Source organism: Pseudochaenichthys georgianus, chromosome 15, assembly GCF_902827115.2.
Source record: "Pseudochaenichthys georgianus chromosome 15, fPseGeo1.2, whole genome shotgun sequence".
In the NCBI taxonomy this organism is placed as follows: domain Eukaryota; kingdom Metazoa; phylum Chordata; class Actinopteri; order Perciformes; family Channichthyidae; genus Pseudochaenichthys; species Pseudochaenichthys georgianus.
Genome location: NC_047517.1, coordinates 8,582,126 through 8,608,636, shown reverse-complemented (window position 1 = coordinate 8,608,636; position 26,511 = coordinate 8,582,126). Strand labels below are relative to the sequence as shown.

At 41.0% G+C, this 26,511-nt stretch overlaps 2 protein-coding genes across 6 annotated transcripts in view; one reads left to right on the top strand and one right to left on the bottom strand.

The window, feature by feature from the left end:
- The first annotated feature begins 10,698 nt into the window (after positions 1-10,698).
- On the top strand, positions 10,699-16,281 carry LOC117459967 (uncharacterized). Of its 3 annotated transcripts, none has more exons than XM_034101147.2 (3): positions 10,699-10,933; positions 12,326-14,522; positions 15,278-16,281. In XM_034101147.2, the coding sequence occupies exons 2-3, from the start codon at positions 12,344-12,346 to the stop codon at positions 15,913-15,915; spliced, it is 2,817 nt and encodes a 938-aa protein (XP_033957038.1). In that variant the 5' UTR covers positions 10,699-10,933; positions 12,326-12,343; the 3' UTR covers positions 15,916-16,281. The 3 variants fall into 3 exon arrangements, with proteins under 3 accessions (XP_033957038.1, XP_033957039.1, XP_071061795.1); XM_034101148.2 differs by lacking the exon at positions 10,699-10,933 and adding an exon at positions 11,322-11,399; XM_071205694.1 differs by lacking the exon at positions 10,699-10,933 and having other exon boundaries at positions 11,716-14,522.
- Positions 16,282-17,188: 907 nt separating this feature from the next.
- Positions 17,189-26,511, bottom strand: part of blnk (B cell linker) — a 156,257-nt gene continuing 146,934 nt past the window's right edge. For 2 of the 3 annotated variants that reach the window (XM_034101149.2, XM_034101150.2), the window contains 15 exons: positions 25,472-25,555; positions 23,886-23,911; positions 23,765-23,793; positions 23,585-23,641; positions 22,861-22,888; positions 22,724-22,775; positions 22,150-22,210; positions 22,035-22,062; positions 21,514-21,544; positions 21,323-21,398; positions 20,656-20,684; positions 20,473-20,528; positions 20,179-20,262; positions 19,906-20,061; positions 17,189-18,098 (listed from right to left, as the gene is read on the bottom strand). In XM_034101149.2, the coding sequence (XP_033957040.1) occupies positions 17,982-18,098; positions 19,906-20,061; positions 20,179-20,262; positions 20,473-20,528; positions 20,656-20,684; positions 21,323-21,398; positions 21,514-21,544; positions 22,035-22,062; positions 22,150-22,210; positions 22,724-22,775; positions 22,861-22,888; positions 23,585-23,641; positions 23,765-23,793; positions 23,886-23,911; positions 25,472-25,555 (914 nt within the window). In that variant the 3' untranslated portion in view covers positions 17,189-17,981. Of the gene's footprint in view, positions 18,099-19,905; positions 20,062-20,178; positions 20,263-20,340; positions 20,529-20,655; positions 20,685-21,322; positions 21,399-21,513; positions 21,545-22,034; positions 22,063-22,149; positions 22,211-22,723; positions 22,776-22,860; positions 22,889-23,584; positions 23,642-23,764; positions 23,794-23,885; positions 23,912-25,471; positions 25,556-26,511 lie in introns of those variants that run through there. The other variant, XR_011644542.1, reaches the window with a different exon arrangement.

Below are 26,511 nucleotides of genomic sequence, written 5' to 3'. Positions count from 1 at the left end.
TGATATTCGTTATGTATGTATCCACATATTAACTACACCCAATCCTGGTATAAGCATGCCATGATGTTTAAAAGTGCAAACGTTTATTTATTGTTAAGAGTATTAAATCAACACAAACTTTGTTTAGCATTCAGCACTATCATTTGGTTTGGGCTATGTTGTTATATACACTAGAATCGCTCATTACAGAGTCTGTGAATCTTCCAAAAATATTTAAGCTACACCTTTTACTTTTCACAGGGACAGAGGAACACACTCTGACCCTCATCAACGTGAGGTCAGAGAATGGCCAGCTTTTTACAGGCCGAAGGCACACTGCAAAGAACGCCTGGGAGTGAGTGACATGTTCCAGGTTGGGAACAGATCCTTAGCATTTACATATTGGTGGTTACAATTGGTATTTTAATATTGTCTGTTGAACCTGTGAGTTTAAATATCAATTGCTTTGTTCGATGACACCTGTTGCTGCAGCAGACCTTATTAATTGCTGACCAGCTTGAAACCTCTCTTGGATCACTCAGGGAAATTCTAAAGGCCCTTGGGCTGTGCGGTTTGGTAACCCCCACACAGATCGGGAAAAAGTGGGACAACTTAAAACTTGTCATTTTTTCGTTTACTCTTGTGTGTCTGTGAAACCATGGTTGTTTCTGCTCAGCATGCTGGTGTATAACTTTACTTCTTGTTTGTGTTTTTGTAGGAGTTGAGATGCCCCCCAACCGGGACAGGGACCGACAGGGGAGAGGCCACAGCAGCCGTATTTTACGGCCATGCATGAGGCCATCGGTGGGAGGCCATCCATCGACCCTCCCACCCTGATGGACTCGGCCACTGCTGCTGTGGCTTCTGGCAGTGGCTCAACATCCACTGAGGCTGTCCAGAGCCAGGCCACAGTGGAGGATGAGGAGGCCACAGAGTCTGGCTCGGACAAGCAGGAGGATGTTGAGCCATCCACCTCTGCCGCTCCCCTTCCCCGAAAAAAAATAAAATGCAAACCACAGCTGTTGCAGTTCCTGGAGGCGGCCAAGGAGGAGGACCGCTTCAACCGCCAGCAGGCAGCCAGCGAGGAAACCTCTAAAAGGTTCATCGAACTATTTGAGGAATTAGTGCGCAAAGAATAGTTTCCTTTGTTTTGGATTTGTTTTATTGTTTTGTGTGAAGTATACAAATATTTAAGTTTGTAATAAACATTTAGGTTTGTCGTTAAATCAAGCATGTGGCCTTCTTTACAATTCGAAATACAGAACAAAAACCAACAACTGTTTACTGAAAAGATAGAAGGAAATCTTTATCTTATACAAAGCTGAATATACATGTTATGATTGTGACGTGACTAAAAAGCCAACGTTTTGAAAGTCATTGTGCAACCCAAGGTATAACTGTCTATAGTCATACTAAAACTCATAATGACCACTTTCATTTCTGAATTTTAAATCTCCACCTCAAATAATTCGTGTGTAAATTATCTAAATGCAATATCAGGGATGTTATATTAATAAAATACATCAAAAGAAATTGAGTCAAGTTACTGCAGCTCAAGCCCAATAAGTACAGTTACTAACACATGCACCTTCTTTCTTTTTAAGTTCAGTCAAAGCAATATGTTATCACTGAACACACTAAACGTAACACTAAACGTAACACTTTCAGATGCAATTCTGTGATGGCCTATTTCATATCATACAATTTGTAATAAAGACATGTGTCTGTAAAGCCCTTTGCTCTAAATCAACGTGAGCAAGGTGACTTTGGAAATAAGGCTTATAAATGGCACAAACAAAAGAACAGAGTAATGCATCTGGCCAGTAAATGCATTTTTAACCTGACAATAAAACTAATGGGTAACAAAAGAACTGGCCATAACAAAACATCCTCTTCGCAGTAATCGTGCAGCGGGTTGTGGTCAGGAGCCGAGATGTGGTCTGCCAGTCTGTCTCTCCGGCCCTGTCCACCTTGCACCCCCCTCACAGGACGAGGTGGAGACAAGAGTTTCCTATTCACATAATCCTGGCCACTGGGTCCGGGTGGGGCCCTGATTCTTATGTGGCACCCGTCTATTGCACCCACACGCGCACGCAATGCCGGGCTGTTGGCCAACTGCTGGGATCCCTGCCCGACCTCCTCCAGCTGGGAGAGTGTGGTGCTGAACCTACAGGAAGAATACAATGTACAGAGGTCAATACCTTTGTCCAGCAAACTAAACTCCTTTATCCCGCAATTTAAACTGCACATAAATATTCTGTCATAAGAAATGAAGCCATGGCTAAATCTGGTAGGCTACATTTGATGGTCTCAAGTGCTCGTGTTAACTAATGTGCATGGTCCCTTCTTGAATAAATACAACAACATAATAAAAAACACAACTTTCTCTCTGACAAACATGCTTTCTCTCTAACTCCCAGGCTTAGGCCTATGTGTCATGATTTTCTTGCTACAAGTAGTTGGTCATTTTTGTATTCAAATCAAACAAGCCAGCTATTTTTCAACCATTTAACTTTTTTTTAAACAAACACTCATAAATACCTCAAGATGAAGCAGGATGGCATTGCGCATTCTCGCTTTCCAGCGCTGGGAACGGCGTCTTTCCTCACGGGATGTGGTTGTCTGCAGCTGGTTCCACTGCCATAAGGCACAGTACTGCAGTCTTCATAGCCTATATCTCAATATCTCCGTCGTGGTTGAGATATGAATCAGAGGTGTGCCTGGACCTTATACAGGTATAGCCTGTCAGGTCTCTCATGATTCGGTAATTGATTAGAAATTCGGTGCAGGTGTTTTGTCAAAGAGGTGTGACTTGATGACCTATGAGATCACTAAAACTTGAATAACAACGATGCACATATAAGGGAACATCTACATTTTATTTAGAATTTTCAAAGTAACATTTTTCATTTCAAAATGATTCAGTTTATTATTTTATTTCTTCATATTATACTCCCTCCTTGTTCAACTAACTTCTCTTTCTGGTTGGATCTGTTCTCTCGTCATAAATTAAGTATTAAGGCTTAGTTTGATTATATACAGCTTCTTTTTTTTAAAGAAAAACTAGAGCAAGAACACATTATTTATAGATGACTGCTATTTTTTTTTTTTTATCTTGTTCAATCAGGAGCCTGATCCACAAAGGCGCATTGTGTTCTGGGTAATACATTACATTACATTACATTACATTGCATTTAGCTGACGCTTTTATCCAAAGCGACTTACAATAAGTACATTCGACCAGGAAGACACAACCTTGAGGAAAACAGAATCATATAAGAACATCAGGTTTCAAAGAGCCAATCGTTTCAAGTGCTACTCAACTGGCTAAGCCAGTTCTTTATTAGTATATAAGTGCTCTGTTAGCAGTTCTTTGTTAGTCATTCTATCGCTCGAAGTGGAGTCGAAAGAGATGAGTTTTCAATCTGCGCCGGAAGGTGTGTAAGCTTTCTGCTGTCCTGATGTCAATGGGGAGCTCATTCCACCATTTTGGAGCCAGGATAGCAAACCCACGTGTTTTTGCTGATGGGAACTTGGGTCCCCCTCGCAGCGAGGGTGCAGTGAGACGTTTGGTTGATGCAGAGCGTAGTGCACGTGCTGGGGTGTACGGTTTAACCATGTCCTGGATGTAGGAAGGGCCAGATCCATTCGCAGCATGGTACGCAAGTACCAGTGTCTTGAAGTGGATTCTAGCAGTTACCGGAAGCCAGTGGAGGGAGCGGAGGAGCGGCGTGGTGTGGGAAAATTTTGGAAGGTTGAAGACCAGACGAGCCGCTGCATTCTGGATGAGCTGCAGAGGTCGGATGGCACATGCAGGTAGACCAGCCAGGAGGGAGTTGCAGTAGTCTAGGCGTGAGGTGACGAGAGCCTGGACCAGAACCTGCGTCGATTTCTGGGTCAGCTGTGGGCGTATCTTCCTGATGTTGAAAAGCGTGTATCTGCAGCAGCGGGTTGTAGCAGCGATGTTTGCAGTAAACGACAGGTTGTTATCTAGGGTCACACCCAGATTCCTTGCAGTCTGAGTCGGGGAAACAACAGAGGGGCCGATGTTGATAGTTAGGTCAAGAGTGGGACAATCTTTTCCCGGAAGGAAAAGCACTTCAGTTTTGTCAAGGTTGAGCTTGAGATGATGAGCGGACATCCACTGAGAGATGTCAGCTTGACAAGCAGAGATGCGTGCGCCGACCTGGGTCTCTGAGCGGGGAAAGGACAGAATTAATTGGGTGTCGTCAGCGTAGCAGTGGTATGAAAAACCATGCGGGCTAATGACAGATCCGAGCGAGTTTGTGTACAGGGAGAAGAGGAGAGGACCAAGAACAGAGCCCTGAGGGACCCCTGTAGTTAATTGACAAGGGTCGGACTCAGACCCTCTCCAAGTAACCCTGTAGGTACGGTCTTTGAGGTATGAGGTGAGGAGGGAAAGTGCAGAGCCTGAAACTCCAAGTTCTTGGAGAGTGCGAAGGAGGATCTGATGATTCACCGTGTCGAATGCAGCAGACAGGTCCAACAGGATGAGGACAGAGGAGAGGGAGGCTGCTTTAGCAGTGTGCAGTTCCTCAGTGACAGCAATGAGAGCAGTTTCTGTGGAGTGACCTGCCTTGAAACCAGACTGGTGCGGATCCAGAAGGTTGTTCTGATGGAGATAGCAGGAGAGTTGTTTAAAGACAGCGCGTTCAAGTGTTTTAGACAGGAACGGGAGAAGAGAGACAGGCCTGTAGTTTATAACATCAGACGGGTTGAGAGTGGGTTTCTTCAGGAGAGGGTTTACTCTCGCCTCCTTGAGAGTGTGTGGAAAGTGACCAGAAGTTAGAGAAGTGTTGATGAAATGGGTGAGAAACGGTAGAATATCAGGAGCGATAGTCTGAAGGAGGTTTGAAGGGATAGGGTCCAGAGGACAGGTGGTAGGGCGGGCAGAGGTAATGAGGGTAAGAACCTCACTTGGAGAGAGAGGGGAAAAGGAGGTTAGTGTGCCGGTTGAAGGTGGCTCAGGTGATCCGGCGGTGAGTAGGGGTGAGTCAGAAAAAGAAGAGCGAATGTCGTAAACCTTTTTTTCAAAGTGGTTAACAAAGTCGCTTGACAGAAGGGAGGAGGGGGAAGGGGCTTTGGGAGGGTCCAAGAGGGTGGAGAAGATGGAAAATAGTTTTTTAGGATTGGAATAGGAAGATTGGATCTTATCTTGAAAGAAAGTGCTTTTTGTCTGAGAGATGGAAGCAGAGAAAGAGGAGAGGAGAGCCTGATAGGTTAGGAGGTCGTCACGGTGTTTGGATTTCCACCATTTCCGCTCTGCTGCCCTAAGGATGGTTCTATTAGCACGCAGTGCGTCATTTAGCCAGGGAGCAGGAGGGGACTGACGAGCCTGCCGAGATGTGAGAGGACAGAGAGAGTCCAGAGAGGATGAGAGAGTAGAGAGGAGAGTTTCTGCAGCAGAGTTTGGAGGCAGGAGTTGGAACGAGTCAGAGGAAGGGAGGGCTGAGAGCACCGAGGAGGCAAAGGTAGAGGGGGAGAGGGAACGGAGGTTACGGCGGACAAGTGCAGGATGAGAAGAGATTAGTTTGTTATGTTTGGAAAGGGGTAAAGAGAATGAAATGAAGAAGTGATCGGAGGTGTGGAGCGGGTTTACAGAGAGGTTAGAAGTAGCGCAGTTCCTTGAGAATATGAGATCGAGGACATTGCCAGCTTTATGAGTCGGTGGGGACGGAGACAGTGAGAAAGCAAAGGTGGTTAACAGAGATGTTAGTTCGTCTATCTTCCCCGTCTGGAGGTTGAAGTCTCCGAGAAGTACAGCGGGAGGGCCAGTTTCAGGGATGTGTGAGAGGAGATTATCCAATAACTCCAAGAAGTCTCCCAAGGCGCCCGGTGGACGGTAGAGAACAACAATGGTTAATTGTATAGGATGGGTTACTGTGACGGCATGGAATTCAAAGGTGGAAGGAGTGAAGTTAGGTAGCTTGAAGAGGGAAAAGCTCCATTTGGGAGAGAGCAGGAGACCAGTGCCACCTCCTCTGCCAGTGGGTCTGGGTCTATGGGAGAAGGAATATGCTGTGGAGAGAGCTGCTGGGGTGGATGTGTTGGATGGAGTAATCCACGTCTCAGTGAGAGCAAGGAAATCCAGAGACTGCAGGGAGGCGTAGCCAGAGATGAAGTCAGCCTTAGGAACAGCTGACTGGCAGTTCCACAGGCCGCCTGAAACTAGATGTTGGATCTCAGTGGAGCACGTGGGATAGACGAGAGCGGGCCGGTTATAGCGATTAGGAGATACACGGGGCCAGTGATAATTGCGAGAAGACACATGAACAGGAATGGAGAAAATACACATGATTATAGCATGAGGGTCTGGAAAGCTAAACAAAAGAAAAATAAGAATAAGACACCAGTGATACTTAGCTCAAATTAGAGTAGGATTTGCCTCCTCTTTGCCACCCTCGTGACTCCCGCAGGACTCCAATGTCTTTGGCAGTCTTACTCCCGCAGGACTCCAATGTCTTTGGCTGTCTGACGCTGCCGCTGACGCTCAAGAAACAGCTGCCTAAATGGACGCCTGATTGCTGAGTTCTCACAGCTAAGGTGCCACGCCCCTCTAGTTAGTTAACTCTCAACAGCTGATGGGCGACAACGCAGAGGGGTGCGTATTTAAATGCAGCCCAGACAGAAACTGGACGCAGTGACAGTTTCACGTGGACAGATCTGAGATTTAAATTCTCTCAAAAGTGCCCTTTTAGCTACAACAACTACAGAACAATTATACAGAGTAGAATAACTGAAATAGAGAAGTCTAATTAAACAAGATTATTACTTACAGCGGTTTCTGCGTCCGAGGAGGTGTAGCAGCCAGGTCAAAGGAGTACACTGAATTAACTCGTTTTTGAGACCGCTATTTAACTGCTTTGTCAGCTGGGAACTGGTTTCTCCAGCTGTTTCTACACGTCACGCACAATCAACGCAGAGGGGTGCGTATTTAAATGCAGCCCAGACAGAAACTGGACGCAGTGACAGTTTCACGTGGACAGATCTGAGATTTAAATTCTCTCAAAAGTGCCCTTTTAGCTACAACAACTACAGAACAATTATACAGAGTAGAATAACTGAAATAGAGAAGTCTAATTAAACAAGATTATTACTTACAGCGGTTTCTGCGTCCGAGGAGGTGTAGCAGCCAGGTCAAAGGAGTATACATGTGTGTTTTACTCCAAATGTCATGGTCTTTCAACATGTTTTAACAGCTTATCATCTTTTATAATATCAAACTTAACATTTGTCAAGGTGGTAACGTTTGTTTTATTTAAATTACACTATATAACAACAGTGGTGGAATACATTTACTCAAGTACTGTACTTAAGTAAAACATTGAGGTACTTGTACTTTACTTTTTCACAATACTTTACTTTATACTTTTACTCCACCACATGTTGTACTTTTTACTCCACTACATTTTATTTTACAGATGTAGTTACTAGTTACTTTACAGTTTTATATTATTATAAAAATATAAATCAGTTAAAACATGTTCATATATTGTTATAGGTTAAGCTACACAGTATACAAAGTAATTGAAATTAACTCCACTTTTTAAGTGCAACACTAAAGTGATGAACACATAAATTCATCAATATCTTTAATACAATTATACAAAATATTTACTGCTTAAATGCGGTAATTCTGCATAATGAGTACTTTTACTTTGGTAGTTAAAGTATTTTTGGTACCAATACTTTTTAACTTTAACTTAACAATAGTGCAGCAATTGTATTCCATGTGCACTTGCATCCAACACCAGGATAGTGAATACAGTTTAACAGAGGCGGTAAGTAACTAAGTACATTTACAAAGGTACTGTGCTTAAGTACAATTTTGAGATACGTGTAGGCCTACTTTACTTGAGTATTTTTCCATTTTATGCTACTTTGTACTTCTACCCCACTACAATTCAGAGGTAAATGGTGTACTTGTACTCCATTACATTTATTTAAGATCATTAGTTACTTTACATATTTTGATGAATGATGTGAAATATAATCAAGTGTTAAATCAGACTTTAGTTCCACCTGGAGTAAATTCACAAGCTACCCTGCAGTCTACAAAGCTAGCTGCACCTTCACCAGCTTTGAGAACACTTTGATGATCAATCATTATAAAACATATCATATATATTATTCTGAAATGGACCAATCTGCACAATGACTTTTACTTTTGGCAAAGCAAAAAAAAAATCTGCCACTTCCTTACAGAGCCCCTCCTCCAACACACACGAACGCGCACATGACCAATGAGGGCACGAGATAACTTTGTGCGCAGATGGAAGGCTGACAGGCAGGTAGGCCATCCAGTTATTTTAGCCGGGCCGGCTCAGATGATTGGTCGTGCTTTTTACAGCGCTACGGCTTCCACAGATGACGTTTTTTTAATGGATTTTTTTTCAAAGCACTTAAGATATTCATTGCTATCGGGATGTTAAGAGCATTCCATGGAATATAACAAAAAGTGTATCTCGAGCCGGTTTCTCAAACTTACCTACCCCACCTTTAAGTATATTTTGAAGCTAATACTTTTGTATTTTTACTTGAGTAATATTTTGAATGCATGGACTTTTACTTGTAACTTACTTGTCATCAGTATACAAAAAAAAGGTAACTGTATTCCCTTACAGTTACATAAAAACAATACGTAATCAGATTACTGTTATTTTTCAAAAAATAGGGGATTACTTGCGGGATTACAATGTTACTGAAACTGAGCATTTTCTGTCAGCTCAGATTTCATTTCAGTTTTTTTAAACTGTAGTATGTGCTCATGTGTTTTATTGTTGGTGTATAGGCTACTGCCTGAATATGCTGAATGAAAGGCTTGTTTTCCTATCAATAAAATCATTTGTCATACTAAATATCTTGTTTTTTTCAAGGTTACATTGTTCTGTTGTTTTACATAATAAAAATAAAAGCCATCTTATTGTTAATTATTTTCTCTTGTATTTATTAGCATTGCATTTGATATTGAGGTAATCCAAAAGTAACGGAAATATACTCAGACCTTGTACTTACAGTAAGTAAAAATAGAGTGTATGAATATTCTGTTACAAGTAAAAGTCCTGCATTCAATGTTACTCCCATGAGTAGCCATGAGACCTTGTTTAGCTAAGATGATGGAATTTAAGAACATCATAAAATTGTAATATTTTGCAAAACTATTGTTTAATTTTTACGAAATAATTGTTTACTATAAGTAATTCATGCAACAGAGTTGAAATGTTGAGCTTGACAATCTCATGTGACAATAAAAAAATAGTAAAAGTACAAAAGTATTAGCATCAAAATATACTTAAAGTACAAAAAGTAATATTTTATAAATAAAAGCTAAATAAAAATAGTGCACGAAAAAACGGAGTCAAATAGATTAGAATAAAATATAATATGCAGCTAGTTTTAATTATCTTTATATACTGCAGGGTAGCTTGTGAATTTACTCCAGGTGTCTTATTTAAGTGTTGATTATATTCACATCATTAATCCAAATCTGTTAAGTAACTAAAATACTAAATAAATGTAGTGGAGTAAAAGCACACAAGGATTTGTAGCAGATTAGAAGTAGCCTACAAAGCACCATAAAATGGAAATACTCAAATCAAGTATACATCTCAAAAGTGTACTAAGTACAGTAGCATACTTGAGTAGGCCTATCTACTTAGTTTGGTGATTCTCTGAATCGGGTGCCTTTTGGGTTTTTACATTTTTTGCATTTTTGATCATAACATCTGGTAGTGGACAACTTAAAACTTTGAGAAAACAAATGTTCCCACCTCAGGCACAACATATATATAATTACTAGGAATTTCCTTGAAAAAATGTGATGGGGTTGAATGTGATGGCGTTGAAGTTTTTGGCAAAAAAGTAGCCATGAGACCTAAGCTAAAATGATGGAATTTAAGGACATCATACAATTGTAATATTTTGCAAAACTATTGTTTAATTTTTCCGAAATAATTGTTTACTATAAGTAATTCATGCAACAGAGTTGAAATGTAGAGCTTGACAATCTCAATGTGACAATAAAAAAATGAAATATAGGTAAGAAAAGACACTGACACTTGCCTTTCTTTGCCGCCTTTTTCTCAATAGACTTCTGTGATGTCACTCCCTCAATGCAGATGACACATGGACTGATCCATTATTTTAATAGGGGGGTAAAATGTAGCGTGACGGGATTGAAAACAACTGGGGGACGAGTGTCAATAGTGCAATTTCATAGATTCATGTATTTTTTCAGATTTCTTTTTCTCAGTTAAAGTATACATGCATTATTATTATATTAGCATCATCATGTTGGTATAATTGGCAATTGTTATTTGTTTAACATTAAATGAATATGTGATGATGCTCAGTGAGGACATGCAAAAATGTGTGAGACATTACAAAGACAACTAATTATTATAAAACAAAAATAAAAAATATATATTTAGTTTTACATTGTAATGCAAAACACCCTGTTCCTTTAATTCAGTGCTTTAAAAATACATTTGGTAGTTTCCTTTCATTTAAAATATTTGAAGTAAGCTTGGGGGACACAAAGGGCACCCGATTAGTCTAAAGTTGACCAGTGGTGTATAGTAACTTTACCAAAGTTGACTAGTGGTGTTTAGTAACTGTAACTTTACTATATACCACAGGTACACTTTGGACTAATTTGACGTGTGTAGCTTCCAATTGTTGCTACTTTGTTTGTTTTACTTCATTTTGGAGTTGGGGTTGCTTCTACAACATTCTGACAAACGTGAGCACCATATGATCGTATTACTACATGTTTGCATTGAGCGGCTCGGTGTATAGATGTAGGCCCCGGGACAGCACTGTGTCTGTTGGAGGCACCAGGCTAAAGGCTAAAGCAGCTCAGAGGCTGTAATCCCCGTATGAAACCATCATGGCTGCCACTCGCTGAGCTGTCAAGCTCTCCACAAAAGAAAAGGTAAAAACCGAGACAACTACACACACAACTACGGCTTTATGTTTTATCTGTACTCACGGGTATTTTACCTGCAGTGATAACTTGATGCAAGGTTTAAAAAACTATTGTGGCGTAACTTTGTTGCCACGCTTTTTATTCTTCAAGTTATTTCTTCTTTGTACGCTACCGTCGCGTCACGTTATATAAATCACTCAAATGCTATTTCAGAAAACGTTATAACAGTTAGCTCGTAGGCCTATAGTGAATAGCCGCGTGTGTTTGTACGTGAAAGGTAAACGGTTCTAATTTAATTACAGTGGGATAGTTTTATCGTAACTTCCCTATTCCCAAGGCGGCCGTTGCTTGTTACAAAGGCAGTCTCATCACTTTGTTATGGTCAAGTCAACTGCACAACAATGGCCGCACGATTCACCGACCAAAATGCTCCGTAAAAGTGATACGTCGAGCCTTTCTTGTGCTTGTATTGGTGTGTGGTTTTGTTTTTCCTTCAAAATGTCGCTTTCGACCGTAGTGCATTTGACTGGGTTATATGCAAGTTCACAATGATTGTGTGTGCAGGTGAGTGAAAGTGCAGTTCCATGCACCTGTGAGCTGATACATTAACTGTGTTGTGTTATACCTGATCTGAGTGTGTTCCATCAGGCATTATGTCCATGCAAAGGCGTTTTGAACCATAGCCAGCAACAGGTGGACTTAACATTAATAACACACAGTTCCACTTTATGCAGCTTCTTTTGATGTCTTTACTATGGAAACAACAGCATTAATCAATCGCCAGAGCCTCACAAATAATACATTTGAGGATATTTAATGTATGTGAGTCATAACGGTAATCTCTAGTATGGTTTAATCTTTCTTGAAGTACATTTGACTACATACCTGCCGAGAGTACAGGCGGTATGCTGTATCTATTAGTTAATTATATCTTTACATGTTTTATATTGCTTTCTTTGTGCATGTCCCTATTAAGATAAAGAAACACAACATAAACACTATTACAAATAGGAATACATTTGTGTAATTGCACATATTTAAACACATTTTTTACACCGCATAAAATTAAAACAACCAAGTGTTAATTTCTTTAAAGAAAGGTGACATTAGTATCATATATCTAATGCAAACTTGCTTCAAACAAGCCTTCACTAGAAGCTAGTAGCTTTTTGTAAGACATATAAACAGATGTAGGATCCATATTTTGTTTTTGTTAAATGACAGAAAATAAATGTACAAATATCTCAACTATCGTTATCTGGCATCCCTGGCCTTAACTCGCATAACATGTTGTTTGTGAAAGCAAAGCTTTATATGGAACCCATTTCAAAGAACCCCTCTTTGGCCGTGAATCTATATATTTGTTTTCAATAAATATTTGTTTGCCTTCATTTTCAGAAATCTGACGGAAGAAACATGGATGCGGGGGATATTCGCGCAGCTACCTCTAGAGGAGATAATAAACGGCGTGGCAACACGAAGAATAGAGATTGGCACAAACGGCCCTACCTCAGGAACACAGTCGTTCAACCCCCAACTATGCAAAGTGAAGATAAGCGTGGACCAAAGAAGATAGCAGAGGGGTGGGAGCAAAGCACAGTGTGGCCTTCATCAAAGAAGCCCCCCCAGGAAGCACAGCAGGGTCAGCACAGGATTAACGACAATGGAAATACACTCAGGTTTACATGCTCACAATGCAAGGACAACTCCGAATATGTTCCCAAAGACTTAGTGAAACACTTCAAGGTAAATCACAGAGGGAGCCCGCCTGTGTTCTCCTGTCCTACGTGTACTTTCAGTACGCATGAGCTCTCCTACCTTCACGTTCATCAATTAAGCCACAAGGACACTTTTTCTTGTTGCAGCATTTGTAAAGACAACATTCAGCGCACATGGCCTGATTTCAACGCACATTTGACTATGTATCACAGCCACAATGGCAAATATTCATGTGAAATGTGTCAGAAATTCTCCACAGGTGATGTTCATGTTTTTTTAGAGCACATGTATGCACATCATTTTGGACTGGAGGAAAGTAAGGATCTTTCTCCACGCACAAGGGGCAGGAACAAGTTAGGGTCCAAAGCGAACACTCAATCTTTACGATGTCAGCACTGTGGCTTTGAGGCATCTCAAAAATGCTTGCTTACTAAGCACGTTAAAGCTGTCCACGTTTGCCAGAATGGTAATCAGAAGAAGAAGAAGAAGAAGAAGGAAGAGGAGGAGGTCCACCCCATTGCAATGAAACCAAATGACCCTATCCCAAAACTGAAGTCTAGATTAACGAGAAGTGCAGTTAGGGAAATGTGTTGGCTGACACAGGACTGCCTCTCTCTGCCAGGGAAAGAGTTCCTGGATAAATACTGCCACCTGTCAGATCCCCAAACAACACTTAAGGAGACGCAACAGTTTTTGATGAAATCTGTTGCCGGAGAAACTGGCGAGCAGAAATGGTCCAAGGCTCTTCAAACCGTTTTGTCAAATGTACCTCAAGATATTAATCTTTACCCAAAGTCAGAGAATGGTATTGTGTCCAATGCGTCAAATCTCGCCATCCTGACCGCCAAGAACAAGATGACTGTGTCTCAGAACGGGGCTGCCAACGGCAAAAGGTTGAAAATGATGACATCGTTAGACAAGGAAACTCATTCCCCTGAAAGCGCTCCTGATGAAGCTCGTAGAGTCGTTGATCAAAATGGATGTCAATCCAATTTGAGCGATCAACCACCTTGTCCTCAGACCGAAACCAAACTAAACCACGTGTTGCCAGCCCAGAGCGAGCCGTCCGCATGTGGTCAGATGCAGGAGAACCGAGAGAATCGGGAAATAAAGACAGATCAGGAAATGGAGGATAAAAAACCTGAGGAGCCTATGCATGAAGATAGGAATAATATCTCCTGTGAGCTGAAGTCGACAAATGAGGGCGAAGAGCAGACATCCATTCATAAAGTCTTACCAAATAATAAGAAGCGACGGCGGAAAAGAAGGGCCAGATCTAAGAAAGTGGCTAAAAGATCGTCAGGGTCTGCGTTAAAGATAGTGTTGAAGAAGAACCCAGTGAAAGAGAAGCAGTGGGTGACTCAAAGCTCTTTGTCTCCATCAGGTTGTGGTCAGACGGATGGACCTCCCAACACTCATGTCAAATTAGAGGGGATTCTCCAGAATACGCTGTTAACAGAAGAACACCAGCAACAACTGACCAAAGCTTCCGAATCTGATCCAGACGACCTTTCTAAAGCCGTCACTCAGAATCCACAGCCACAGCAAGGGGAAGAACTGACCCCGTGTTGTGCTGCGAAGACAACGAGGTCTAAAAATACAGACGGAAATACACCTGTCAAGCTCAAAGGCTTGCCGCTGATGCATCAAGAGATGGGACATGAGTCTGACAAGCCACCGGAAGCAGAAGTTGACGAGGGCGGTGCGGCTTGTGAGACGGGTCTGATAGCTGGGACTGAAGAGTGCCCCGGGAATGCTCAACTTCACACATCCGGCAGTAACACGGACGGCCATGTGTCAGCAGCTGATGGAGAGACTCCTCACAGCAGCTCCACCCAGCCGGCCCCTGTGTCCCAACCCGTAATCACAGCACAGGGTAACATTACAGTTTCTATGCAGACCATAATGGTTAAGGATTTAACACGGACTGCCTTTTTTCTTGACATGTATTTCAATATCTCGCTTGAATTTCAAGCAAGATATTGTTTCATATGAAAAGTGCATGTCACTATTATAATGGCTAAAATAATTCACAACACAATCCAGATTAAAAAAAAAAAAAGTGCTGAAACAATCAATTCACCTTATATATTGGATAGGATCACTTTGATTTTTTCCTCACATATAGGAAGTATACTTTTATTCAAGAGTGCATCCTCTTAAATAATAAGACAAACAAATAACCTTAAATAAGGTATGCCTAATCATAAACCATACGGTCCCCCTGCATAAAAACAGGATAAATAAACCACTTTTTTCACCACTGACAGCAACGCAAGTTGTATAATAAAGTTGTATGAAGTGTCCTATAACTGGCATATCGGTTCAATTTAAAATCATGTATTCAAAGTGTAATAACAAGTCCTTTTTCCAGTGGGAGCAAATTGTTAAACACAAAAATAGAAAGAAGAGCAACAACAAATGCTTGAGTTTACGTGGTACATCCAAATGCAGCATGAAGTCCTTGCTCCCACATGCTTCAATGAAAAAAACAATGTAGATATGCACTCAATTAAGTTGAGATTTTTCACTTGCAATATAATCTTTCATTGTCCCATTCTTATGTTACGATCAACAGCAATAGCACACCAGTCTGTTTTGAATCTAATATTTTCACATTTTGTCTTGCAGGTAAAGTCACCCAAACAGATGTAAGCCATGCTCTCTCTTCAGAGCACAGTGTTGAGGGCGTGAGAGTCAGTGAAGCGCCTGATGACCTCCTCAGCAACTCGTCTTCAAGCGACGCCATCTTAACGGAGCCCTCTTCGCCGTCTGGGCATCAGTGGCTGCCAAAGAGCCAGGAGAGGACCCTGAAGCTAGTAGCCATAAATCCATCTCAGCTGGTGAAGCGTCCGGCAGGGGACCAGCCCGTTGTGGTGCTAAATCACCCGGACGCCGACATCCCAGAGGTTGCCAGGATCATGGAGGTCCTCAACAGGTACAGAGGGGAGGTGCAGAAGGTCGTGCTGTCACGGAAAACAGTCAGCGCTCTAGCAGCCGCGAACTGTGACGCAAATGCCGTACCCGTACCCGATCCCGCGGGGAACGCTAAAAACTCTGTACAGGAGAGATTTGTGTTGAAACTGAAACTCCGTAGGTTGAGCAGGAAAAAGTACGAAGTGGTCGCGGCAGCCGCTCCTAGCGGGGACGTTCGGAAGGAATTCCGCTGCTGGTTTTGCGGCAGGGTCTTCGCACGTCAGGAAGCGTGGATGGTCCATCGGCAGAGACATCTGATGGACTGGGAAGGACCAAAGTTAGAAAACTCTTAAACGTCACTTACACTGGATGAAAAACAAAAGAAAGTCTGGAGAATAATGACTTGTTGCAATACAGCAATGGAAATAGTCTCCTCGTTTTTTTAAAAGTCTTAATTATGATTGGTTGGTTTTGAGGAGAAATCACGCGGCTCACATTCTCAGGGCTCACCTGTTGGAGTAGCTCGATACACAATCTGTACATTAGTGATTGTTCGGAAACCACAAGGACGTGGTGTGGATAATTTAGTCCTTTTGTATGGTCTACGAAATAGCTTTATTTAAGATGATTTACGTACACTGTCTAACGGAATCTTTTATAGAACACTGTAACATGTTCGGTTGCCATCCCATCAGTTTGTGTGCGGGTTGGCTCTGCGGTGAGGTAGCTATCATATTTATGTGTTTTGGAATGGGACGCAGAGACCTACAACTTTCTCAGATATACCAAAACAGAAAGAAGACAATAAGCTGTTATTCAACATTTATTTATGACTCTTTTATATCTCTATGCTTTTGCTATTGAAAGAATAGGCGTGTTTGTAAAAAAATGATATTCAAATAAGAGTATTGTCTGTATAATGTATATTTTCATGCAGCAGATTGTCCCTAAAGTCACGATTAATTTAAACTTGCATTTTGTGATGTCGCTGAAATCTTTTTTTAATTCTGGAATTTAAAAGGCCAAGATGATTTGATCATATTTTTATTTTTCCTCTCTCAATGAGTTTCCTATTTTGACTTGAAATGATAATCTTATCTTTTAATTGCACTATGAAAGGAGGATTTATATTTCCCGTTACCTCGCCCTTATCAGTCTGAAGCTTTTGACAATCTCCTCCCTGTGTCCTGCTGTCTCAACATTTCCGTATGCAGCCACGATCCCTCAGTACTCACGGCTAGGGGACTGTGTGCGTCGGAATGATCCTGTATTCCGATATAGCGCCTGTTTCAGGAATGCACACTTCACTGTCATGAAATCACTGTGTATATATCCTTTGTTTCAATTTAGATCAAAGATTTATAATTGTGTATATAGTCCAGATAGAGGTACTGTCAAAACTGCCTGAGTTTCACCAAGTGCCTAGGAATTGTTATGATGCAATAAATGTGCATGAGGATGATAGTTTGTCGCTTTTATGATGACTGGAAACGATGTGAGCCCAGGTATTATACAAGAAAATAATTGTATTAAAAAATATACAACCTTGTACATTTTACTTACCAAAGTCTCGCTGTCATACATAATCTATTTGTCAACCTGCTTTCTCTAGCCACAGCAATACTGTCTCATTCCCCACATTCATCTTTATTACACTGTTTACGCATTAAAAACCCATCTTCAAAAAGTTATTGAGTGCAATACATACAGTCCTGTTTACTGGACTAAATATGAAAGGAATACTTCAACCACAACATGACCAAAGCGTTAGCAGTTTTTCACAGCTGAGATATAAACAAAGAGTATTCCACAGACTTAACAAATCATATTTGATCCTTCAAAAAACACCATGATCATCAATATCAATGTAATGCTATGTGTTCAGTCTGCGGTGGAACAAAGAAACCTCTGGGTGGTGTTTTGCATCGTAAGCTCTTAGTCTAGTGTATACGCGCATAACAAGTCTGCTCAGCTTTATGCTGACTGCTTCCAACACACACGCATTCTGACTAAAACCTTACAGTTTCAAACTCTCCTTATGGTCACTTTAGAGTTTTCTAAATGCATGTTTTCCCGTCACAGACGCACGTTGGCCAATAAAGAGAAATATCATTTCAGTATCTCGAACTTTAAATAAGTTGCTGTTCTGAGTTTGTATCCTCATGATTGTGAGTTGCTCTGGATAAATGAAATGTATACATTTTTGTGACTCCTTCAGATTGTTCTCCGCTTGTGGATTCTTCTGGAAGGTTCTTCACAAATGCAAGGTCACTCAGGGATAGTAATAGATATACACATTGAAATGATGTGGATGAAGCATTCATTGAACACTGGGAGGCGATATGCATCAAATAATGACTTCTGTCAACAATAGTCTGACAGTAAAAACAGCAGGTTCGTCCAATCCGTGGTGAGGTCATCAGGGCGTGACGGGCTGGCTCAATCTGACGGCGTCCTTGCTGTTACTCTGGCTGTCGATCAGCACCAGAGGATGCCTCTGGTGGTTCTCTACGATGTGGGAGATGCTGCTGAAAAACTGAAAAAGAATAAAAGACGAGTATGTTTAAAAGAGAAGATGAAATGATTTTAAAACTCCACTAAACATTTGAAACTATTCAGGAAATGTTCAAGGTGATTATACATGAGTCATTATAACTACCAAACACCAGCGGAAACAAATATAGTAATGGCTCTTTTTTTACAATGAATATACAATGGTGGACACGGCTATGTTCATCACTTTCATGTACATGGTGTACTATGTATACAATGTCACCAAATAATAAAATTGTATCTACAGGAGAGTCACAAGGGCCGTGTGTCGGGGTAGTAAGTTGAAATATTATAAGGCATTGAAGTATAAATAAAGTTGAAATGTTGAAAAAAAAGTTAGATTTCTGAGAAGAAATGAACAAAGTGAGTTTGACCTATTTGCAACATCTTGACTATTTTTTAAATAAAGCTTTTCTTGGCTCCCTCTTCTACAAGGCAATGGTATTGAATGAGTTTTTGTTTAAATACCCCAAATAAGGTCTGTGGTTGACAAAAGCCTAAGATACAGTTGCAATGGAAAGTATTCAACCCCCATTGTACATTAGTTTTATTGGCAAAATATACAATGTCTCAGCTGTCAATAAACAAATTACACAAGAATAGTCTAAGTAGTTAAATGAAACTTATACTACAAGGGTTTTTATCCAAATTCAACACAAAATGCTACTTTTAATGACTCCTGCAGTCTCAAAATGATTCAACCCCTTCCTGGAAAGCATCTTCAGTACTGAGTCGAGCACCCTCTGCTCTTCTGCCCTGCTGCACACATGATGCCAGACCCCAGCTTCTACTGCGTTCCTGAGGAAGATTAGCCCATTCCCCATTCCCCATGGGCAATGGCCTCCAGTTCAGTATTATTCCTGAGTGTGCGAGTTGCCACCGCCTTCTTCAAATCCCACCAGAGATGTTCTATGTGGTTCAAGTCAAGGCGTCTGCTATGGCCACTCTAGAATGCTCCATTTCTTCTTCTGAAACCAAGCCTTGGATGACTTTGAGGTATGCTTGGGATCATTGTCCTGTTGGAAGGTCCAACGACGCCCACGCTTCAGCTTCCACACGGACGGCATGACGTCTTTCCTTAAGATGTCCTGATACTTGGCTGAATCCATCGTGCCCTCAACACACTGCAGGTTTCCAGTGCAGAGGCAGCAAAGCAGCCCCAGAGCATCACTGGGCCACTAACCCTTATGTGCAATGGGGTTGGATCATTTCGATTGCAACTTTAGTTTCACGTTTTGTTTTAGGACATGAAATATGCCAACAAATACCCAACTGGTGAAAAAGTGTTATTTGTCTTAAAAACGGCGGTTGCTAACAAGTGGCTAAATGAGACTAGTCATCACACAGAACATTAGGCGCCTTTACCTTAGCGTTGTTGACATGGAGTCATGTAACCATGGTAACATAAGATAAGATGGTACTTTATTGATCCCAATTTGGGACATTGTTTGTGTTGCAGCAGCATAAAAAGACAATAATAATTCAAAGACTAGAAATAAACAAGAAAGTAGAAAATATATATGTTGAATTTAACAAGGTATTATATATACAAATATGTATATATATATATATATACATACATATATGACAGAAGGAATATTAATATTACATATTAAATATTGAACGACCATAGATCCTATTTTCTACAATATTCCAAAAGCCCTTTGTAAAAATCCCTTTGCCTTTAGTTAAGGGAACCCTTGCAATGCAAACTCACGGGTCGGCCTACAAAATGATATCATCAGTCAAACCTGGTTTAACCCCACAAGATGAAAAGCCCTCCACTCTACCTCCTCCCCCTTCTTCTCTCTTCCCAGAGCGTACTGCTGAGTGCCGGCTATGAAGCGGATGGGGATGTTGTACACTCTGCCCTTATAAAACACCACTAGTGTGTATGGCTGCTGCGTGTCCTGGCCGGAGCTCCTCCTCACCATGAACGCCCCGTCCTGAAACACAAAGCTCTCACAGTCACACCCAGCAGGGGGTCATTATGGGATACAACCTGAACCCACACATGCTATTCATTTTGTTGACTGCGCTCTCCAAAATAAGAAGATTCTTACTTTGCCCGAGCGACACAACGCATCGTCAGCAGTCTTGCGGTCACATGCCAAGGCATACCAGGATTTTTTATAGACGCCTGCGTCCTGAAATGAAGTAAATGGAGGACATAATTTGGTGTTATTACGTGTTATTTGGCTAACCTTTTTATCCAAGCTACTTACATAGACTTTCATTCCGAAGATGAGCTAACAGGAGCAATGTGGGGTTTCTTGCCGAGGGACACTTCAACACATTGACTGCAGGGGATCATGAATATGAAATGAGCTTCTCAGTAACATGCTGAAAGGGCAAACCTTATCTTGGTCTGTTGTCCCATTCTCAGCAATGACACTTCCTCTGTGAGTTGGCTCTGGGACAAAAAACGCAAACATGATATTAACAGTGTAATGTTTGATTATATAGAAATGTAAAATGCTGTTTATTTTTTATTTTAAAATGGAGCAACTGTAAAAAAATCCAGAGCAAACCATACTTACTTGAGAAGGTCATCTGTGGAAAAGGAATTCTGCAAGAAAGAAACAAACAGAGCAAACCACATTTAAGATATGTCATGATCTTGATTTTTGTGCTTCCTTTTTAAAAGTATTCTCTCCTTGTGTCTTGCCTGGTTACTTCCTATCACCTGAGTGGCATCACCCTGCTGTCCGAGTGGTTTTGATGCCCTCTCCAGTTGTGCCTGGACAATGTAGTTATTCTGTTTGTGAACATATGCCTGTCTGTCCCAGTATTCTCTGTTAGTTCCATGTCAACGTTCCTGCCAATGCCCCCCCACCATGTGTGGTCCGGTTACTAAGGTTTCCGTCCATATTCCCAGTCCGTGTTTCCGCCCTGTCTTTGTGCTGCTCGTGTCATCCTGGAACGTCTTTCATTTTGTGTCTACTTTTTCCTTTTAACTACCTTAACCTGCTATATTAGTTTCGTGTTTTTTCATAGCAACTTTTTAAAAGCTGGCTTTTTGTTCTTTTATACCTGGGTCCCCTTTTTTGTACTTGATTTGGATTCTGCCTTCCTTACCCCCACCCCACGACAACACAGTATAGAGTTATCATTAAAGGCAACTTCCCTCAGTTCAGAAGCAATACATATTGGGACTGCTCCATTGAAATAAAACGCATGTGTAAACCAGTTGGCTGCATGTGTTACTTTGGTCGTTGGGGGTCCAGTGTGAAAGCTGTTCTCTGAGGCTTCAGATCCTTCTGCATCACAGGCAGCGTTCGGCCTGTAGGAAACCAGACGTATGGCTGTTTAGTAATGAGTGGAAAGTGAAAGATACATTCCACAAATAAAATATGTACATAGGTTTAGAGGAATACTGTATTTCCTTAAACACTTACTTTCAAATTCCCTAGGTTTGAATTCTGGCTTCTGCAAAAAAAAACAGTGTCCCACATTAAAGCCATGACAATATGGATGATATCTGATTCCAACATCAACGATGAATCGCATCTACTAAATATAAAATGAATTGCTAACTATTTCACTATCCGATTAAACGTTAAAAGTATTTCTGTAATTTCTGTAATTTCTTTACACAGAAAATGCTGTTTTCAACCGCTGAAATATCAGAATCAGAAACAGGTTTATTGGAGATTTCCTGCTTTTTTTCTGTACTATATGTTCCATAGTGGATTTATTTGGATTTTGGACTGACAACACAATTTAAAATTCAAAGACATTAACCTTTACTTTGTGAAACTGGGATAAACATTGTTCACTATTGACTGACATTTTGTAGACCAAAATCGATGAATCTATAAACAATCTGCAGATTAAATGATTATTATGATACTCAAGTTGTAGCCATATATCTATATATATGATACAAATCGTAATAGAACTTGTCTGATATTCCTACCGGCTTGACAGGTGGTATTGGGGACCTCCTGAGAGAGAAAGAGACAATGATTTCAGACAACTAGTAATTCCCTTTTTAAGCTTAAACATGATATGGAATCGTAAGTGATGCTTACTCTCTTGGCAAAGGTTTTGGTGGGGGTCGAGGAGGACCCTCAGCACGTTTATCAGTGGAACCTGAAAGAGCACACAATGAAATGACAAGAGATCTACCAACAAGTAAGGATTACGTAATCAGGATACAAAAAAAAATTACATCAAAAATAAACGGAATCAGATTACTGTTCGTTTCTAAAGATTGGGATTACTAGCAGGATTTCAACGTTACTAAAAACCTAAAAAGATAACTTGTTTGTTTTAAATGTAAAGGATCAGATGTTATCTCTTCTCTGTCAGCTGTACTGTTCTGTAGGCTAATACTTTAAGAGTGAATCTGTACGCCTTCTGCTTTTTTAAACTGTAGTATGTGCTCATGTGTTTCAGTGTTGGTGTATAGGCTACTGCCTGAATATGCTGAATGAAAGGCAGCTTTTCCTATCAATTAAATCCTTTTTTATCCTTAATATATTGCTTTCTTCTTTACTAAGGTCACATTGTTCTGTTGTCTTACATTATACACGTAAGGAAATAAATGTTTCTCTTCCACTGGTCATCCTCTAGATGGCACAACATGACAGCAGTAATACTTACTATCTTCTAGATCACAAACTTCATATTCGTCGTCGCCTGTGGGCTCCTGGACCTGGAAAATCCCAATATTATTAACTGTGGAACATTCCGGAAATCTCTGGAAAACCACTTTCACATGATCATTTGTCATCACTCACAGGAGTAGGAGATCTCCTTGGGTTCGCTCTGAAAGAAACACAACTCATTATTGGAGTATTAGGAAAGAAATGTGCTAACTTCCTAACAGACAGAGAAAGAGTTGCACTTAAAGGGTAGCTCCACTATTCTTCAACCAGGACCCTATTTATCCCAAGTGATTACGTCTAAGAGACTAAAGGGGACGACAGTCAGATATCGGCCCAGTACTGAGCAGCAGCTAAACATGCTGCAATGTCATCACATTGTTGCAATTCTGCACTGTCACCGTCTGGTTTTGGCTTCTGACCAGCTCCGTGTTGTGGAACTTTACAGAATGGACCCTAAAGAGTACATTTAAATGTTTATCATCCTTTTACGGACTGTTACTTTTGTGTCATGTGACCTCTTGCCTAAAGAAAGCAGTCTAATCGTGGGTGAGAGTAGTGCCAGTGTTTGTTATGTTGAAGTAGAGAAAGTGTATCCTAATGTAAGGATACACTTTCTTGGTTTCCAAGGTAATGACTGAATATGGTAGCCGATTAAGACAATATGGACGGGACATGAGATTTCAGAACGAAATCTCAGAGACTCATCAGATCAAACAGCGGAAAATGGAACAAAGTTTTATATATCCACAGGGTCCTATCCATAGTTTTGTCAGACATTTATATAACAATCTGGGCTTGTCAGTGGCAAAAGCAAGCCCTTTTGGTGTACATAGTGCATTTCCCTTAGTAATCCTACCTGGGGCTGGGCTTGGGTGGTGTAGAAGGAGACTGTGTGGCGGGGATTGGACAAAGTCTGAAAAATTCCAAAGATTATAGTCTCAGAGTCTTAGAGACTGCAGTCTAAATACTATCATTGTGTTTTGCATGTCTGTACAATTACATGAATGAGCCTCCATGAAGAAAGTCTCCCACTGACCTGTTTGCTGGAAGAGATAATGAGTTCCCCTGTGAAGACACCATCAAATGGAACCACAATGAATTCCACATGTAAATGTCCTTTAAAGAATGCTTGGAAATGCTCTTACATAAAAGCTTACCTCTTTGTCAGGAACTTCATAACAGTCTGAAAAACAACCAGAGCCGAAATTAGACACAGTGTAGAACCAAACCACTTGCTTTGTAGGAGGATTGTGTTGCAACATATTCGCCCTTGGGTCTTTTGTGTGTGTTTGGACTGACTGCTCTTGCCTGTCTCTGATTTCTGCGTGTCGACAAAGACTATTCAATCATGTAGGCCTATTATCTGTTTTTTCAACATTAGCCGCGTTCACACCGCAGGACTTTCCCTGGTACTTTAGTTCTTTAGTTCCGTTAGTACCAATAATGTCGCGTTCACACCGCCGGGACTACTCAGTGCCGGGAACTCTTTTGGTACTTTTTAGTCCCTGCTAGAGAGGTGGTACGAACCTGGTGACAAAAGAGTGCCAATTTCTATTCTATTTCTATTGGCTGGGCGAATTGCAAACCACGCCCCGTTAGACTCTGAATTTGTTTTGTTAGGCAGCCATTTTCTTCCTCGCTACAAAACCACATCCACACCTGAGCGAGTGTTTTTTTTGTACTTTAAAGCAGTTATGACCACACGTACTACAACACCGGAGCGGTGGAATGATGAGGAAGTGTCGGCGCTTCTGGCAATTTACTCCAAGGACGGGATGCAGCAGCTTCTACAGAAAGCAGTTCCCAACTCCAAATGTTTTGAGCGATGTTCGCTACTTGAGCTGGGAATCGTGCACAGTGCACACGGATGCCGGGTAAAAATAAAGAAACTCAGGCAGGACTATAAAAAAATTAAAGACCACAATAATAAGAATGGTAACGATGTTCTATTGTTATTATATATATATATATATATATATTGCCACTGTTTTTTAATACTGACACCTAACTTGCACTATTGCCACTGTTACATTGTTTTGAAACTACTTACACTTTATTTTACATTTCACACTGTTATTTAACTTCAATTTACATGCATACGACACACCTGGAACAGCAAAAAGAGCCGGAACTAAAATTAGTTCATCAGAACCTTTTTACCCCCTTTTCCGTCCCTGCTAGAGAGCAGGTACTTTCGTGGGAGAAAAAGGTTCCTGTTTCTCATTGGCTGGGCGGATTGCAAACCACGCCCCGTAAAACTCCCAAAAAGTTTTGTGAAGCCGCCATTTTATTATCCTTGCATTAGCATTATTATCATTAGCATTATCTCAGCGCACAAACGCAGAGAGACTAACTTATGGCAACACAAAAGAAAACATGGGAGCGGTGGAGATGAGGAGGTGTCGGCGTTCTGGCGGTTTACTCGGAAGTCCCGAACTCCGGGGACTTCCGGCTGGGGACTTCGGGTGGCAGTATACGCCGTGAAGTTGTTTGACGTCAGCGGCTTCATTTGCCTAATCCTCCCCCAGGGGCTTATTCCGGTCTGAACGCGATCTGTACTTAGTTCATGAGAACTCTTTAGTTCTCATGAACTAAGTTCTTATGAACCTGTGTGGGAAAAGTACTGCGGTGTGAAAGCGCCTATTGTTATGAGTACAGGTTATAAAGACCAGTAATCTGTAATTTTGATAGCCCCTCGTGAATTAGCGTTGGGGTACAGCAGCATGGTTATTGATGTAGCTACCAGGACTGGGTGAGCGCTCTGTTAAAGGTGTAGGCATCATGGGACGGTCCCTTCCTGCTTTGCTCCCACAATGCATCATAGGATCTGAGAAGAAGCAGAGAGATCATTATTACATCTTCATCGTGACAGTCTTGCAGCAGTAGCTTCAATATAGCTACAGTAATTCTGTGCCTCCACCGCCAATTGAATGGTGCAGTGATGACTTATTTTTGTAGGCCAACCCGGAAATCGCACGAGTCCCTGAACAAAAAACAATAGGATTTCCAAATTGGATTTAGGTATTTAGCTGAAATTAAGCTTTGTGGCAAAACACATGTTTATGATACTTAAACGTTTTGTTCAACATGATAATCTCCACATATTGACACCACTTTTTGATTTTTGAAGCGTAAATGCGATTGGCAGTAATACAAAGCTAACTCAGATCACGATTGCCTGCTAATCACCACTGCTTAGCTAAAGGCAGACTAGTGTCAGCGTGATGACGTTTAATATTTTATTTAGTCGATTGTTAGCAACCATCATTTTTATGGCACATCAAAGTTGCAAACATTTGACAAGTGGAGTATTTACTGTTGTAAGCTTGTGTTAACCACAGACCTTATTTCGAACCACAAACATGCTAAAAGAAATGTGCACGAGGGAACCGGATGTGGTACAAAGCTTGTTCTTTCCCAGGTTTTAGGACTATTCTATAGTAGTGGCCGGACGCATGTTGTTTTTGCGTTGTAGTCCGTTCATCTGTCCATCCCAACCTCATGAACGCAATATCTTAGAAACCCTTGGAGATTTTTTTTTTTATTTGAGATGCACGTCATGAAATGTGGTTAAATTAGACAAAGGTCAACGTTTCTGTGAACTCACCAAACACATGTTTTTCTATAATATAACAATTCCTACGTTAATTATAACAATATTCAACAAATGTCGTACAGAACTGGTTGAAAACTCCAACTTGATTGGTAGACAGAAGCATAAAAACATTTTAGTTTTCAAAGATTTCAAATCAGTGTGCCTCCTCTCTTTCTGATCTGTATCTT

Coding starts and splice junctions, on each gene's coding strand:
- LOC117459967 (XM_034101147.2), top strand. CDS start 12,344: ATGGATGCGGGGGATATTCGCGCAGCTACCTCTAGAGGAGATAATAAA. Junction 14,523..15,277: donor ACCCGTAATCACAGCACAGG/GTAACATTACAG, acceptor TTTGTCTTGCAG/GTAAAGTCACCCAAACAGAT.